Raw genomic sequence first — 13,897 nt, 5'->3', positions numbered from 1 at the left:
TGTATATGATATATTTGATTTATTGTCAGCAGCGTCTGCCGCAGAACCCAGTCATATATCTGTTTACGTATAGCTTATAGATAAATACATGTGTCTGATTAGAGACTGCTGCAGTTTTGGGTTGAGCACGTTTTGTTCTTAATTTATTCAGCTTTTTCTGCATTTAAGAAAAGAAAACAAAAATTTTTGGATATTTCGAAATGTATAATTTGACTTTTGTAAAAATCTCGAGAAATATAAAAGTTATTAAAGGCTTCCATCAAAATAAGTTGGATTAGGTTTCAGAGAAGCCGCATTAAAATATTCCTAACTTCAACTGAAAAAATCTCTGAGATACGCAGACCTTTAAACAGATTTGTGCTCTACATAAGAATAATTACTTTTAGATCAGCTCGAGCGTAATTCTAAACATGCACAGACGTTATAAATATAAATAAATATGTAATGGGGAATATTTTCAGTGCAATGCGAAGCGTTACAATCGATTTGCGTTAATATATATAGAAATATATATATATAATTTTTTGTTTTGTTTATAATTATGGGAACTTCCAGAGCGATTCGCGTGCTCCGCTGTTTAAGTCCCTCAGCTGGCTGTTGGCCAAGTTAACAGCCTAGCCTAGTCGCAAACCGGCTTAATGTTTCACACAGATGTTTGCGCTAATTGCTCGAAGCGAAACCTGTTTTCCAGCATTGCAGCATTTATCGTATGGAATTGCCTTTACATTTGTTCCTCTAATATTATTTAATTTTTATATAGCTCTTGTTTTTTCCCTTTTTTTTCTTTGAAATCAAAACAAACAGAATACGGCGGAGGCGGGGAGGGTAGACTCCGTGTAAACATTGCACAGCCTTGACGAATTAGTCAGCGCTGCCGCAGCTTAAGGCGGCAGCTGGCGGCGACTTCGTCATTTCTGATAAGCGGCAATTGAAGAAGTTGCAACTTCCTATAGAAGGTTTTTATATATTAATCACCCTCAATGCGGTCAAATCGTTTGTTTATTTTTTTGCTATTTTCTATTTGTAGTTTAAGTGCTTTGCTTTCCCACAAAAGAAATAGCTCTAAATTTTTTTCACAACTTGATAGTTTATAAAAAATATAACTAATATACAGCTGTATTGCGATAAAGGACATTTTGCTAGCTCTAGCTGTTGGGTTCTTCCAGTTTCGACAGATATTTGTTATATGTATGTACTCCGCATGTCCGCATAATCTATGTGTAATTACAAATTTTTAGCGGACATCGAGTGCCGTGTTTGTAATTACCTTTTCGCTTGAAATTCAATTGACTTTTGGGCGATAAAGTATCAACTCCTGACAATCTTATCATTATTATCAGCTTTTCATGTTGACCAACGATTACAAATACTGCGCGCTGTTTCTACAGGTTCTTTAAAGCGAATTGCCTCAGCCTAGCTCTGATCTAGTTTCGTACCAATTCACGACTTAGCTCCAATTTATAGGTTTTATATGTTTTAACAAGTTGATAAGTGCGTCAATGTGGAAAACTGTAATAGCTAGAGACTTGAAGTACGAATTATATACTCCACTCCAGCACGAACTAATCATATTTTTTATATTTGCTCAGTTTTTTACAATATCGATATATATCGAGCTCCGATTTACCGATTTTAGATGTTGAATCAACTCGATAAATGTGTCAATGTGGAAAACTTTCAACGCTTGAGACAATGAGCTATATGCTGCAGCATATCAAGCGCAGCACGATTTATTATGATTTATTTCGATATCTGTTTCTGTTTACATAATATCGATAAATATCGATTTGAATACATGTTTTTATCTAGCCAATTTGTCGCATTTAGATGTTGTATCTACTCGATAAATGTTCTATCCAAGCTAAATACTATAACTATTTAATTCTAGACTCTACTATACCAGCAACACGAATTTATTATTTATTTCGATACCTTTTTATTAACGTCGATAATTATCGTTTTGCATGCATGATTTATTTTCCTAATCTCTCTTGTTATAATTATTGTTTAGATTAACTAAATGCATTTGGCCAACTTATTTATGTATTTGTTTATAGAGTAGCCTCCGTCTTGCTACTCTATAAATATTAATCATATAAAAGCCAAATTGTACGGTTTCAGTAAGTTAGTTGATTTAGTTTGGACATAAATTACAAAATACTTTCAATATTTGCACACTAATTGGGCATTTTGCTCGGCCGAGTGAGCATTGAGCAAAGCAATTTCTTTTCATTGTTCTTGTTCTTGTTGTTGTTCTTGTTGTTATTGAGTCAACTGCTGAACATGAATATAGATTATTGTCAGACACGGCGTGGCGTTTTTCCTGTGGCAATGCGCAGCTCAGCTCTCCTTTAGGCGCTTTGTCTCAAGCGCTCTGTCAATAAGCGCGTTTATTTGTGCCCCCGGGCGGAGGAGGGTGGGCGAGCAGCGCGTGCTGCCAAGTCCAATGAACTAAATGGACACATTTGCAAGTGTGCTAACACACACACACACACACACACGCACACACACATACATGAAGACGGCAAAAGCCGCGCAGCCTTTGTTGCATACTTTGGGGCGACCTCATTAATACGCAGCCCCGCCTCTGGCCACACACACACACACACATGTGCATATGTACGCATGTGTGTATATGTGTGTGTGAGTGTGTATTAAACGTTGCTTATTTGCCTAAAACATTACATCAGCCAAATGAATTTTGAACGTGAACGAGCACGTAATAAATTAAATACTATTTCCAGGAACAGCTCCCTACATACTCCCCCCCACCCCCCTCTCCACGCCATTTTGTTGTCCGTGTCAATGTTTATTTTTACTTTGAATTATGTTACCATGCTTGAGGGTTGTCTTCAGTGCAGGTGTCGCCGGACAGGCCCCCTTTGCCCTTGCCCTTCCTCCAACCTGGCTGCAAATTCACTCAGCTGATGAGCTGCAAGCGCCGCGTTGTATGCAACGCGTATTTTTCCTCGACATTTTCAATGTTTTCGATTCAAAGTGAAATTGAGCTAAAATATTGTAATAAATTTATCAGGCACCCTGGAGGCCGACTCACGCACAGCGCCGCCCCGCCAGCCTGGGTCAGGTTAATGACTCTTGAACCCATGCGGTTAATGCGGTTTCTTTTCTTTCTTTTTATTTTTTTTTTTAAATTACCTAACGCAAAGCATGTGTGTGTGTGCGTGCGTGTGCTCGCCGTCTGTTTTTGGCATACAAGTTGACCGCAGCCCTCGTACCGAATGGGTATCTATAAAATGGGGCTAATGTGGTTGAACTTAATTATAAACACATTTATTTACATAATAATATTCGCAACAAATTGAAAACCGCATAAGGGAATTTCTCTTTGTGTATTATTATGTGCAGACTCCTGTTGAAGGATTAGAAAAAGCAAGTACTTTAACGAGAAAGTTAATTGAAATTAAAGCGTGGGTGTGCCAAAATTGAGGACTGGTTCGAACCAAGTTCCATGGGTTAAAGTTCGATTCGTGGATCTAGTTTGAACCTGAGGCCTTGCAGTCGCGCATCTAGATTTCTAGCTCCATAAACCCATAAAACAGTTGAATTTCTAATTATCAAATGCCAAGAGTAATTTATATTTCAATCCGAGATGTTGATTAAAAGGGATTTTAATCTAGCGGCTTTTTATCTGGCTAAAATTGTGTTGATTTCCACAACAAATTTGGAAACCTCTCGCATTTTCAGCTGTTATCATTTGAGCCGTGCAACGTCGGGTAATTTCCTTTTGTTATTTAATAATCTAAAGGTTCGCTACTTTTCTTCGCAGTGCTCAACAGTCACCTGTTTCTTTGGCATACTCAGCCATGCTCTGGTCCTTATTCCCTGTTTGATTTAAATTTTTTGCCTTAACTTTTTGTTGCCTTAACTTTGCTGCCCAAAATTAATCAACATTGTTTTTTACGGCCAGTTGGCTGTTAAAAAATGAAAACTTTCAACATAAAAAAAAAAACTGAATGAAAATGAAAGCAGAAATCATAAAAACAAAAACGAACTCAACGAAATAATTTTTTTTTTTGTGGCGGAAAAAATGGCATTTTAATAGGCAACAAATAAATGTGTATGAAAATGTTCAGGGGGAAACGCAATAAATTTGGCTGGCAATGAATGCGCTCTCGTCACACGCTCTCTCCCTCTCTCTTTCTCTCTCCGCGTCTCTCTTTTTCGCCCTCTCTCACTCTCTCTCTCTTTGTGTGCCATGAACTTGGCCCCACTGTGCGGCGATATGCTGCTGTGCCTCTGGCGACAGTCTCATGTCGGCCACGCAGCTGGACAGCCCAATTGGCCACGGGTCGGATGCTTGTTTTTCTTTTATTTGTTTGACATTTTTAATTGCGTATACGACGTGCTGCGCGCGAGGAAAACACACACAAGCGCCATGGACGAGCTCGTGCATAGCGCCACATCAATACGCATGTTCCTGTAGTTCACACAACCAGATCCTTAATCTAATTCAACTCTTTATAATTTTTGGCATTCTTTTATTTACGTTTTGCAGGCGCAAATGGCTGCCGCAGCCGCTGCGTAAACTGTCGCAGACCAAAGTGGAGAAGTCACCCAATGAGAAGGCGCTTTTGAAGAAGCCCTCGGAGAAGAATCTGAGAGTGAGTTCTTATTTATAACGCAATAATATCATGCATATACATAAATATATAATATTTTTAACGCGTCTGCTTTGCAGCTAACACAGAAGCACACCGAGGAGCTCGCCGAGCAGACGGGCAGCGGCGCCAGCGGCGGGGTTGGCCAAATGCCACCGCAATTCCCCAATGTGAGCGTACAGCACCAGCCGGACTTTGAGCCCGAGGAGGAGGCCGGCCTGGAGCTGCCGCCGCCCATGAAGCCCATACAGGAGCCACATTTGATGGCCAATGGACCGCCCGCCTTTCCCAAGGATCTCAAGGAGAGCTCAGCCAATTTGGTGAGTGTGCGAAATACTCAGATTTATATCTATCTATATATATATTTATATACATATATGTATATTTATATCTATATAGAGTCCAGCAGGCTCTCTCAGATATTTGTTTACCTTTTATCTAATTGCAATTGCATGCATATTATTGATATAAATGCAAATATTCCAAATGTTAGGCACTTATTCTGTTTAAACTAATCATAAATATAATAGAAGCAATGCCCGGCGTTGTTCGGCCAAAATAAATAATGTTTATTTGGCAAATTGCAAATAGTACTGAGAAGTATCCGCGTGTATAGATTCTCCGCATAATGCTCACAAAGCAACTCATTTCAGTTCCCATCATTCATTTATGTTCTCCTTCTTATATTATTGTGCCTTATCGGCTGTTGATGCTGATCTGGAATATATATACTATATGTTCGGAAATGTTTACTTTAATGCTTAACACATTTAATGACAACATTATGTCACCCTCTTGATGGTTATAAAAATACAAAATTAAGCAAGTTCTGTTGGACTTGAATCGGCGACTTTCCGTTTGCTGGTTCGACGTCCAAACACTTCTGGCGTCACATTTGCAAAGTGAACTTTTTCTAAGTCCGTTGTTGATGTTTTTCTTAAAAACATTCATTGAGAATTCGCCCCTTTGGGAGCTCGAACTTCCCAGTGCCTACTTTTGAACCAAAAAGAACCTTTTTTTTAATATTTCAGCTACCTAGCTCTTACGAATTGATCTTTGAGTTGTTCGCCAGTTATTCAAGAGAAATAATCTTATATATAGATTATTTAATATATAGGAGCAAGCGCCTTTGACAATATGATAAGGATAGATGATAGATAGATAAATAGATAGATGGATAGAAAAAGAGAAAGATATAGATAGATATACAGATAGATAGATAAAAATATAGATAAACATAGATCTAGGTAGATAGATGCATGGACACATACATATGTACATATATAGATAGATTGATAGATGCATAGATAATCAGATATACCGATATACAGAATGATAATTAGATAAACCGATAGATAAAAGATAGCTAACCAATTGACTTGCACTAAGAGCAGCTCTTCTTTGCTTCCACACAGAATATATTTGGTAAATTGTTGAGTTTGTTCAGAATATTTTTATTTTTGGCCTTTGTGCTTGCAATTTGTTTGTTTTGGTCTCTGGCAGCGTGTGTCTGTTTGTTGACTTGTGTATTTCCCAATACAAATCAAAACAAAAGCAAAAGCAAAAACAAAAACAATTGCACAAAAGACACGTCATGGAAATTGTGCTTGGGCAATCCGAGCACGAGTTGCTCGCTTTGCTCAATTAGAAAGCATAGCAAATAAAACAGATCGCAGCAGGTGGTGGGCGGTGGGCGGTGGGTGTGGGTGTGGGGCAGCCACCTTTTCCCATAAATGCGCCACTTTATTTTGTTTACACGCTCATCAAGAGAGCGTGAGGCAGTGGTGGGGTGGGGTGGGAAGGGGAGGCGGCGGGTCAGAACTTGGACACACAAGCCTCTAGGGCAAGATGCTAAGATGCTTGACGCCTCCAACAATGGGAAACAACAACAATCAACTAAGACACAAACACACACACACACACCCGCACCCGCGCACATCCTCACGTAACACGCGACGCATAAATTGTGCGCATTCAAATTAGCTGGCAAAAAAAAAAACACTTTGGGCAAATTTCAGCTTCAGATTTAGTTTGAATGTGGTGGGAGAGTGGGCGAATAAGTGGGTGGTTGGGTGGGTGGGTGGTTTGGGTGTTTGCCTGCTTTAAATGGTGGCTGGCGTACTTGACTCTCCGGCTGAGATGCTAATAAATCGCTGGCTGCTTTATTAACCGGAAATGTTGAATGCAACATTTGTCATTTGGCAGGCGAAAAAAAAAAGTTGAAAGTCATTTTTGCAGCACTTGAATTGATATAAGCTGGAAAATTTCGCGGGAATTAATTTCAAAAGTACAAAAATAGTTAGACATTCATTTGATACTCAGTTATTTGTGATATACCCTAAAGCAATTACTAGGAAATATAACTCAATACTGTTGAGCTGTGGGCCAGGCATACGCACTTGTTAGAGCAAATCAAATCTATATTTAATGTTTGAACTAAGCTCGTTAAAATTAGTTAGAGAGGGTGTATTAGTTTTGCATAGGAAGCGATCTGAACAGGAGGCAATTGAGTCGAGTAGAAACTCTAAGCTGTAACTTTAGTCGTCTCTAGACTTTTGGAGCAGTTGGAGCTCAAGTGTAAATAAGCGGTGAAATAGTTAAATATTTGTAAAGTGCGTTTTTATTAGTCATTCGGTTGCTTTAAGTATGTAATAAACCGAAGACAACATCTTTGATCTTTTAGAATATTTAGAAATATAATATATATGGGAATATACATATGCATGTGTATCTATATGTATATACTTGACACTTAAAAAGCTAGATATTTATATATGTTAAATATATATGCTCCTCTATTATAATAAAATTGAGTTTACTTGCTTTTTTCGATAAATCCTTAACTCGAAGACTTTTGTGTTTATTTTTTTATGTTCAAAATAGTTGATCTTAGAATAAGTTACACAATTCCCAAAAAAAAAACATAAAATAAAATAATGAAAAAGTAAAGATATTTGCGACACGCTGAAAATTTAATAGCCTTGCAGACACTTTCCCTAAAATGAACATTTCGAGCTTGGCTTTTCATACAAGAAGGAGGTTCAATCCGGCCTGTTGCAAAAGAAAGTCGGACTAAGTTTCAAGATGAGAGCTTTATTTGCACAAAAGTAGATATACGGATATATATGAACTATATGAGCTCGGCTGTTGATGCTGATCTGGAATACTTATATAAGATGTCTCCTTTTGTGCGTTACACATTAAATGACTTAATTATAATACACTCCACAAGGGTTCAGCCTTGGTATTAACACATTTTTGCATATTTTAGCCCTTAAAAATGCATAAAGATCGGACTCTAGATACCGAACTTTATTACGTGAACATAAACAATGAATATTTTTATAGAATATATCTTTAATGCTTGTTAGGACAGTTTGACGTCAGATTGAGGGTATCTACTAATTGGACACTCTCAACTTAAGGTCATTTTTATTCATTTAATTTTTTATACTTTATTTTTTTGCTTGTCATATGAGAACTTTTCCAGATTTTCTCTGCAACTTTTCCCACTGCTGCAACTATATTCCCACCCACCCTTAACTCCCACGAAAGTTCCCAAGGTAAATGTGCAACAACAATCGTTAGTTTTGCGTCTATTTTTAGATGAGAGTATTAAAGTTCGGCTCGTTGAGTTTTCCATTGAATCAATGTCATATCCATTACGATTACGAGATAATTCTCTAGGGGGATACGCTAAATAGCGCCCCATATTGTCTTTGGATGTCATTAACAACAAGCCAATGACTGCTGTCTCTCGCTGTGTGGGTGTGCCTGTGTGTGTGTGTGTGCGTGTGTGTGTGTGTGTGTGTGTGTGTGTGACGCCAATGCGACTTCTGTCGCCACTTGGACGCCCGTTGCCTTCATTTTCATCAATAAATTTAATGTCGTCTGCGTCTGTCTCTAGAATGTTTTTCTTTTCATTTTCCTCTCTCAGTTTTCTTTCTTTTTTTTCGCCTTCTATTTTATGGCTTATTAGTTGAATTTAATGTAAATTTGCGTTGCCTTGTAAAAGTTTTTGCTTTTCCCCGCTCTTTTTTTTTTTGCTGTTGCTATTTTTGTACAATTTTAAATTTCTATACTCCTTCGCAATGTGTTCAGAGAGTATATTAGTTTTGTGCATTTCAAGCTAAAGACTTGACATTCTTATAATATCGATAAATAACGATTTTGGGATATGGTTTTTTAAGGCTTAGCTCGGAAATTATAAGCAATAGCTACGACAAACTTGATATGTAGGCCTTAGTATAGAAAATCTATCTAAAAAATTATTATATTTATTGGGTCCATTCCTAAAGTGGAAAAAAAAAATACTTTTTTATATGTTTCTACACACTATTGTACCACATTTTTGCCCCACATAAGCTCTGATACATTTATAAAGATGGATTATATTCTGAAATATAAGTTGATCAAGCAACTGCTAGTCATAGGCACTTCTCATTGTAAATGGTTAAAAAGGGTATATTTTCGTACAAATGTATGTTACAGGCAGAAGGCAGCATCTGCGACCCCTTAAAGTATATATATTCTTGATCAGCACAAATGGCCGTATCGATTTGGCCAAACGCGTCGATCTCAGGTCCTAAAAGAGCTAGAGACTTGAACTGAGGTCCTCCAATGCCCGCTCTGCTTATCTATAACTTGCCCAGTTTGCAATCTTGTTTTTTTTGAGCAAAAATGTCTCCGGACTTAAGAGCTACAGTCTTCACATTTAACATGTAGCTTCTAGAATACAGATCTATGTATACAGATAAGTATCTCACATTTTATAACTACTGCTCGGTAGAGCCGGGTAGAGTCGGGCATCCCGACTAGCGCCTCTTGCTGATTTTTTTTTTTTTGTTGTTAATGTTTTCCTGTTTTTGCCATCTGTTTGTTTATCTGGCTTTGGGGCAGGGTGTGAACTTTTGTGTTAACCCAGTTAGTTGTACGCATATTTGTATGCATAGTATTATTATATGCGGCCCATTGTTGTTGGCTGTTAACTTTTTGGCACAATTGGCAATTGGGTTTTCGGGTCGTACGCTCAGTACTCACCTTTGTTTAGTCGCCCTTTTTTTTTTACATATTTTTTTGTTACTTTTTTTATATATATTTGCATAGCCATTAATTTTTAATAGTTCTGTCGCATTTCGCGTCCTTTGTTGCTGTTTTTATTTTTATTTTTTTTGCTGCGCTGACATCAGCCAATGCAAGTTGCCTTGAGTCGACACCAACCCCCCCTCACTCAACCCTCGTCCTCTCCCCTAACCTAATTGAAAGTCAGTGGAAACACATTTGCCAGCCAACTTGATTAGCCAAGTTTAATTCAATGCCCGCTGTTATCAGAATCAAATTATTCAATTAGGCAAATACTTGAATTAAATGTGCGACCTTCAAGTGCGCAATTTCACTTGAATTTCATTTCATTTTATTTCAAGAAATCTAGAATATGCATAAGAAGCTTTTCAATAAGTGTTCAAAATAGGTTAGAAAACAGTTTGTTTAAATTATTATGGCTGTTTTAAAATAACGAGTATAATATATATTTTATAGGGTATTTGTTAGCGGGGAACAGTTTATAAATAATAACAAAATTCTAGATGCTGCCTTGCAGCCATAAATCAAGGGTATTGTAGGGTATGTGGATAGTCGATCAGCCTTTAAAAACAATCTTATAGGCTGCTTTCGCAGGAGAAAACCATTGTTTTGTAGGATATTTGATAGTCGATCAGTTTTCTATTTGTGATAGAGTTGAGCAGCACACACAAAACCTATTGTGTTATAAGATTTAGGCACATTGGAGATTGAAACTGTTTATTTTAGTCATCAAAAGTAGTAGTAGTAAGTGTTTTATAGGGTATTTAATATTCGAGCCGTTTCGTGATTGTCACAAATAATAGCTTTCTTCTTTTTTATATGTATTTTGTCTTATAGAATGGCGCATGTCTGCATGCCATATACTGGCGGACTTTATAGCCTTACAGGGTATTTGCTAGTCAATCAACTGTTTGTTTCACTTACTAAGTTGTGGTTTTCTTTCTCTCTCTCTCTGTTTCTCTCCCTGTGTCTCTGGCAGTCGCTGCGTCGCTCAATTGTATGTTCAATACAATTATTTTAACGCTTGTCCCACAAGTGGCGACGCGTTGATTGAGAGTATCTTTGATTGCGGTGCGGGTGTGTCTGAGTGTGCGTGTGTGCGTATGTGTGTGTGTGTGTGTGTTGTGTTTTGTATGGGGTACCATCTACGCATATTTAAAGTATGCGAAGCCCTGATAGGTCACACAGCCCGTCGACCAGCCAGAGAGTCAGTCATTCTTATAGTTAGTTGCCGTTCGGACGCGCTGTCGGCTCTCCGTGTCATGAATTTCGCGTCTTGCCGGATTGCGTCGCCGTCGACGTCGGCGTGACATAGCTCCAGCGATCCTTATACAGAGTGCAAGATTGAAAAATTAAAATTTTATTATAGACAATTAAGCGAAAGCGGCGCGTGATAAGCAAAAAAAAAATCAAATAAATAAATACATTTTCAGAGAGCGAACAAATTTTTAAGAATTCAGAGTGCAAAAAATAAAATATTCAATAAATAATAATTAAATAAATACATTTTCAGATAGCAAAATAAATAAATAAAAACATTTTCAGAGTGCAAAAAAAAATCAAATAAATAAAAACATTTTCTGAGTGCAAATTATCAAATAAATAAAAACATTCTAAAGAAATAATTAATAAAAAAAAAAAACAGCACGTGCCATGAGTTGCTTTCTGCGTTTATTTGTAAGTGCAACAAATTCCAAAAATGCGTTTGACTTTGTGTCTTCTTGTGTTTTAATTAAAATTAGCAAAAATTTGTTTAATTTTATAAAGTCAAATCGAGTGCTAAATGCGCTTACATTCGAAGTGTTTCCATAGATACCAGTTTATTATATGGATAAAAACTTTCGGTTTCTTCTTATATATTTCTCTGCCTATATTGTAGCTTTGGCTGTGCTGTGACTTTCAAACTGTGATTAACAAAAATATGTGCATTGAACCTTTTTGTGCCTTGTTCTTTTAAAGTGATCCTCAACTAAATCTATTATCTAAATTTGCTTTTTGAAGTTATCAAAATATGATGCAACATGATATATCATATAAAGCTGTATTATATAGAAGCCACATGTTAGCAAAGTTTTCATATAAAATACTTCCTTTTCTAATTGCTATATGATATAGTAGTCCGATGCTGATGAGATATTTTGTCTCTGTCCAAATTAAAAAAAAAAAAGAAATGTGAGGCTTACAAAATCGAAGTTATGTGCGAGCAACTGTGTAGCCTCACTGCTGAATTTATAGAAAATTTCTTGAGTAAAAGCAAATGTTGGGCTGAAAAACACAATTTCTCAATCAATATTTCGCATAAAGCCATATGGTATGGTAGACCGATGTGTGATAAGATATGGCTTATATATATATTAGCACAGCGTCAAGCTATCTTGAAAACATTAAAAGAACTTTATGGACGACCGATCGTCGCTAGGGTTCCCATGACTATATAGTATAGAGTTTTCGGATTCTTCTAGCAAAGAAAAAGGTAGAATAAAAATCGAAACCAAGATTAGACTTAAAAATGAGAGACAAGCTCCCAAAGAGACATAACTATATAGACTCGACTCTTACTGCTGATCAAGAACATATATCGCCGACTCTTTCAATAAGTCTGCTTTTAGGCCTTAATAGTAGGAGCCTCTTGTAAAGCTAAAACCAAAGGTATAAAAAAGGCAATTCTCCGTCGCGAATGACTCGTCGCTTGGTCAAACGCAAATCTTATCGCACAAAGTCAACAAAATACTTTGTTTTGTTCAAACGTAACAGTAACCAAATATGTACATAAATATATATGTATATATATATTTATAATATATATATATCCATTATTATATTTATTGTATTACACAATTCCATCTGCAGTTTGCCAACTGTCAAAAGTCAACTATTCTTTTTTTTTTTCTATCTGATTTTCGCTCATAAACACCTTTCAGTTTATTTGCCAAGCAAAAAAAGTGCTTTTAATTAGAACGTTGCGAATTCTTTTCTTTCTTTTTTCTATATTTTTATCCAAAAAAAATGCGTTTCATTCAATTGCCAGTCTCACGCGGCGTGCGAAATTCTAATGTTTAGCCAAGTAAATAAATTACCATCAAATTGAAAAACTTCATTTTGACGGATTTGCCAAAGCGCACAAAAATTTGACTATACACAAAGGTATATACCGTAAAGTACAGTGAGCACTCAGTTATGAGAACTGCGTCGCATTTTATCATTTGCAAACTAACAGGCGAGAGGTTGCCGGTTCAAATCCCACTATCGATTGCCATATTTCTTTTATTTTTAGTATAATATTTTTATATGAACCTTAATAGATTAATACTTATTATGTGTTAATTGTGGTTAAACCTACGCCGATTCGAAACTCAATGTGAATCATCTGGAAATAGTTAATCGCTTAAATGCGCAAATAGTAAAAGATCGCATCCGCTTAGTAAACCCTTGTCATCGACATTATAGTTTCTGCAACCGAAAAGGGGCACCTATCTAAAATTTCCAGATTAACAACTCGACTGCTCGATGCTGTTTTGGAATATATATACTTTATAAGCTCAGATGTGTCTACTTTTATGCTTTACTCATGTCATGACAAAATTATAATACACTCTAAAAGGCATAAGAAAATCATATTATAGACGTTAAGAATATTTTTAGATTCTTTTCGTAATAAATCTCTTGAATACATAGAAGAACTATAAAATATGACAATCCTAAACATTTAGTTTGTTGCAAATGAAATTGTATAAAAATTGTTTTTGTTCCCATTTACGAGTGTTCACTGTATTCACATGCACATTTTGCAAATTTGGCCGCAAATCAGGGCTGGCTAAAAAATTCATTAAAATAAATTAATTCAAAATAATAAAAAATATCTGAAAAGCAAAAAGGAACCGAAATTGTTTGCGCTAGCCTTAGGCAAAAGCAAAAGGCGTATATGCATATTTTTCCTAATAATACCTAAAATAAATGTAAATATATATTCTTAATGGGAGCTCGATCCCTAAGCTTCATGCTCAGTTGGCCCCAAGCTCGTGCTCTCCCTTCTGCCAGCTGTCCGGCAGTCTGATCTGTGCCTTGATCGTCTGTCAATCAGAACTGCAAGTCTCCTTTAATACTCCGTTAATGGGATAATATTTATATCAATTTCTGGCCGCAGTCAATTTGAATTTGGGGTATATATATTTTTGCGTCAGCCCTAATATAAACAC

The 13,897-nt window shown here is 36.6% G+C and overlaps 1 protein-coding gene across 5 annotated transcripts in view; it reads left to right on the top strand.

Annotated features, from left to right (window-relative positions):
* Positions 1-13,897, top strand: part of trio (trio Rho guanine nucleotide exchange factor) — a 53,523-nt gene that overhangs the window by 35,093 nt on the left and 4,533 nt on the right. For 3 of the 5 annotated variants that reach the window (XM_032435562.2, XM_032435563.2, XM_070207874.1), the window contains 2 exons: positions 4,517-4,622; positions 4,700-4,939. In XM_032435562.2, coding sequence (XP_032291453.1) covers positions 4,517-4,622; positions 4,700-4,939 — 346 coding nt within the window. Of the gene's footprint in view, positions 1-4,381; positions 4,441-4,516; positions 4,623-4,699; positions 4,940-11,339; positions 11,379-13,897 lie in introns of those variants that run through there. The other 2 variants (XM_070207875.1, XM_032435564.2) reach the window with 2 other exon arrangements.

The sequence above is a fragment of the Drosophila virilis genome, chromosome 3 (genome assembly GCF_030788295.1).
Source record: "Drosophila virilis strain 15010-1051.87 chromosome 3, Dvir_AGI_RSII-ME, whole genome shotgun sequence".
Classification (NCBI taxonomy): Eukaryota; Metazoa; Arthropoda; class Insecta; order Diptera; family Drosophilidae; genus Drosophila; species Drosophila virilis.
The sequence above is the reverse complement of the archived record's forward strand: the minus strand, read 5'-3'. Positions and strand labels throughout refer to the sequence as shown.